The sequence below is a fragment of the Morus notabilis genome, unplaced genomic scaffold (genome assembly GCF_000414095.1).
Source record: "Morus notabilis unplaced genomic scaffold, ASM41409v2 Scaffold127, whole genome shotgun sequence".
NCBI classification, from domain to species: domain Eukaryota; kingdom Viridiplantae; phylum Streptophyta; class Magnoliopsida; order Rosales; family Moraceae; genus Morus; species Morus notabilis.
In genome coordinates, this window is record NW_010366377.1 from 261,323 (window position 1) to 263,311 (window position 1,989).

Consider the following 1,989-nt stretch of genomic DNA (forward strand, 5'->3'; position numbering starts at 1 on the left):
AGTAGGCTGAGTCAACAAGTGGACGTTTGCTTTATTAGTAGCATAGAAACTGCTCGAAAGGACATTTATACAGAACATATTCCCTTAAAAATTAACTAAAAGATGCTTCATTCCATTTGAAAATAAAAAATAAAAAAAACTAAAAGCTGCATTACATTCATCACCAGTTGGGAGAATATTTTGAAAACTAGAACAATATTTTTTTATTTTCGAAGTATTCTCTAATCGATAAAATCATGTCGTTATTTTTGAAATAGTCTTCTTTGAAAACTTCTCTACCGTTGACGTTCTTATTTCTCACTTTCTGAGGGAGTTTAGTCGATCTGTAATATGATGATCTCCTTAATAGTTTATTTGGAATAATTTTGTCATTTGCAAATATTTCATAATCGATAGAGTTGACTTTTCCTTCCTGGAAGATACCAAGAAAGTAGGTTCTCATTCATTTGTATTAATTACTATCCTCAAATCTTTTTGGGCATTCAGAAAAATTATACTCTTGAAAGAAGGGTTTGCTTTGCGTTGGTTTGATTGCGAATCCTTCAATAGTCAAGAGCATGGCCACAAGTTGTTCTTCCTCTAATGCAATTACCCCGGCGCCATCGCAGAAATACGAGGTTTTTCTTAGTTTCAGAGGCGAAGACACTCGCTATGGTTTTGTTAGCCACTTATACGCCGCTTTATGCCGGAAGAAAATCAAGACTTACGTCGATGACAAGAGTCTTGAGAGAGGAAATGAAATTTCATATTCACTTGCGCAAGCAATTAAGGAATCAAACGTTGCTGTGATTATTCTCTCAGAAAACTATGCTTCTTCCTCGTGGTGCTTGGATGAGCTTCTTCAAATACTAGAATGCAAAGAAAGATACGGCCAAACTGTTATTCCAGTGTTTTACCATGTAGAACCAACGCATATACGCAAACAACAAGGGAGATTTGGCAAGGCTTTCTCTCTACTTGAAAAACGTTTTAAGAAAAAAGGAGACCAAGTGAACCAGTGGAAGATTGCTTTATCAACAATAGCAGCTCTATCTGGATGGGATTCGAGTGTCGTCAGGTAACAGATAAAATACATATATATGTGTGTGTATATATATATATATATATGTATGTATGTATATGTATATTTTTATTTTCAACTTGTAGATCTGATCTGGGCAAGAAAGAGGTAGCCCGGCCATACCTATACTTTGAGTATGTGAATGGCACAAAATGTTTGATTTTCTTTTCTTGTTTTGTGAAAAATGACCGTCAAATATATGTATGTGTGTGTGTTTCTATATATGTATATATATATATATATGTATATACACACACATGTAAATCTTGTTTTTTCTTTATACTGCTTTGCGCATAAGATATTTAAAACAATGGTTAATCTTAAATTTAACCATCTAAAAAAGAGATTGTTAGGCTTTACCCCCTAATAGTTTAAATAGCACAAAATAGTCCTCAAAGTTATCAGAAATTGCAACTCTGATATTTTTGTCAAATAAACATCAACTTTTTACCAATTTTAAGCCTGTGCGGCTCACATAATGATACGCCCATACGAGCAGGCAGGAGAACGAGAACCTGATGGTCAACCCAATGGAAGCCCAACCTTCGTCTAGCCCATGGACCAAGCTGTCAAAGGCCCAGCCCGTGTAAGAAGGCCACTTGTGTGGTTAAACGACTATGTCGTTTAAGGGAAGAAGATCTGTCGTCTTCACTAGCAAGCTGGAATTCTTGGGATTGTTGAAGACCCTTGCACTTTCAGTTTTTCTTTGTATTTCGTTTCTTGCAATTCTGTTTTGGAGTTTGTTATTCGGTTATGCCTAGCCTACTGGTTTGTGTGAATCTAGGAAAGCCTATAAGAATGATACCAGATGATTGCAAGTTTTTTATCACAGAAATAATATCTCAAACGACATTCCTCTGTTTCTTCTCTTCTTCGTCTTCGTTTCTTGCCTTCATTTCTCTTTGTTTTCTGGAGTTTGCACTCACTCG

General features: G+C 35.7%; 1 protein-coding gene across 1 annotated transcript; it reads left to right on the forward strand.

Moving 5' to 3' along the window:
• Positions 1-557: 557 nt before the first annotated feature.
• LOC112093926 (toll/interleukin-1 receptor-like protein) lies at positions 558-1,650 on the forward strand. The gene is made up of 2 exons (XM_024173515.1): positions 558-1,057; positions 1,560-1,650. Exons 1-2 carry the CDS (start codon positions 558-560, stop codon positions 1,648-1,650), a joined length of 591 nt encoding a protein of 196 aa, XP_024029283.1.
• The last annotated feature ends 339 nt before the right edge of the window (positions 1,651-1,989 follow it).

Bases quoted from the DNA above. Each gene is read 5' to 3' on its own strand.
- LOC112093926 (XM_024173515.1), top strand. From the start codon at position 558: ATGGCCACAAGTTGTTCTTCCTCTAATGCAATTACCCCGGCGCCATCG. The intron at 1,058-1,559 runs GTAACAGATAAA...CCATACGAGCAG, and splicing joins TGGGATTCGAGTGTCGTCAG to GCAGGAGAACGAGAACCTGA.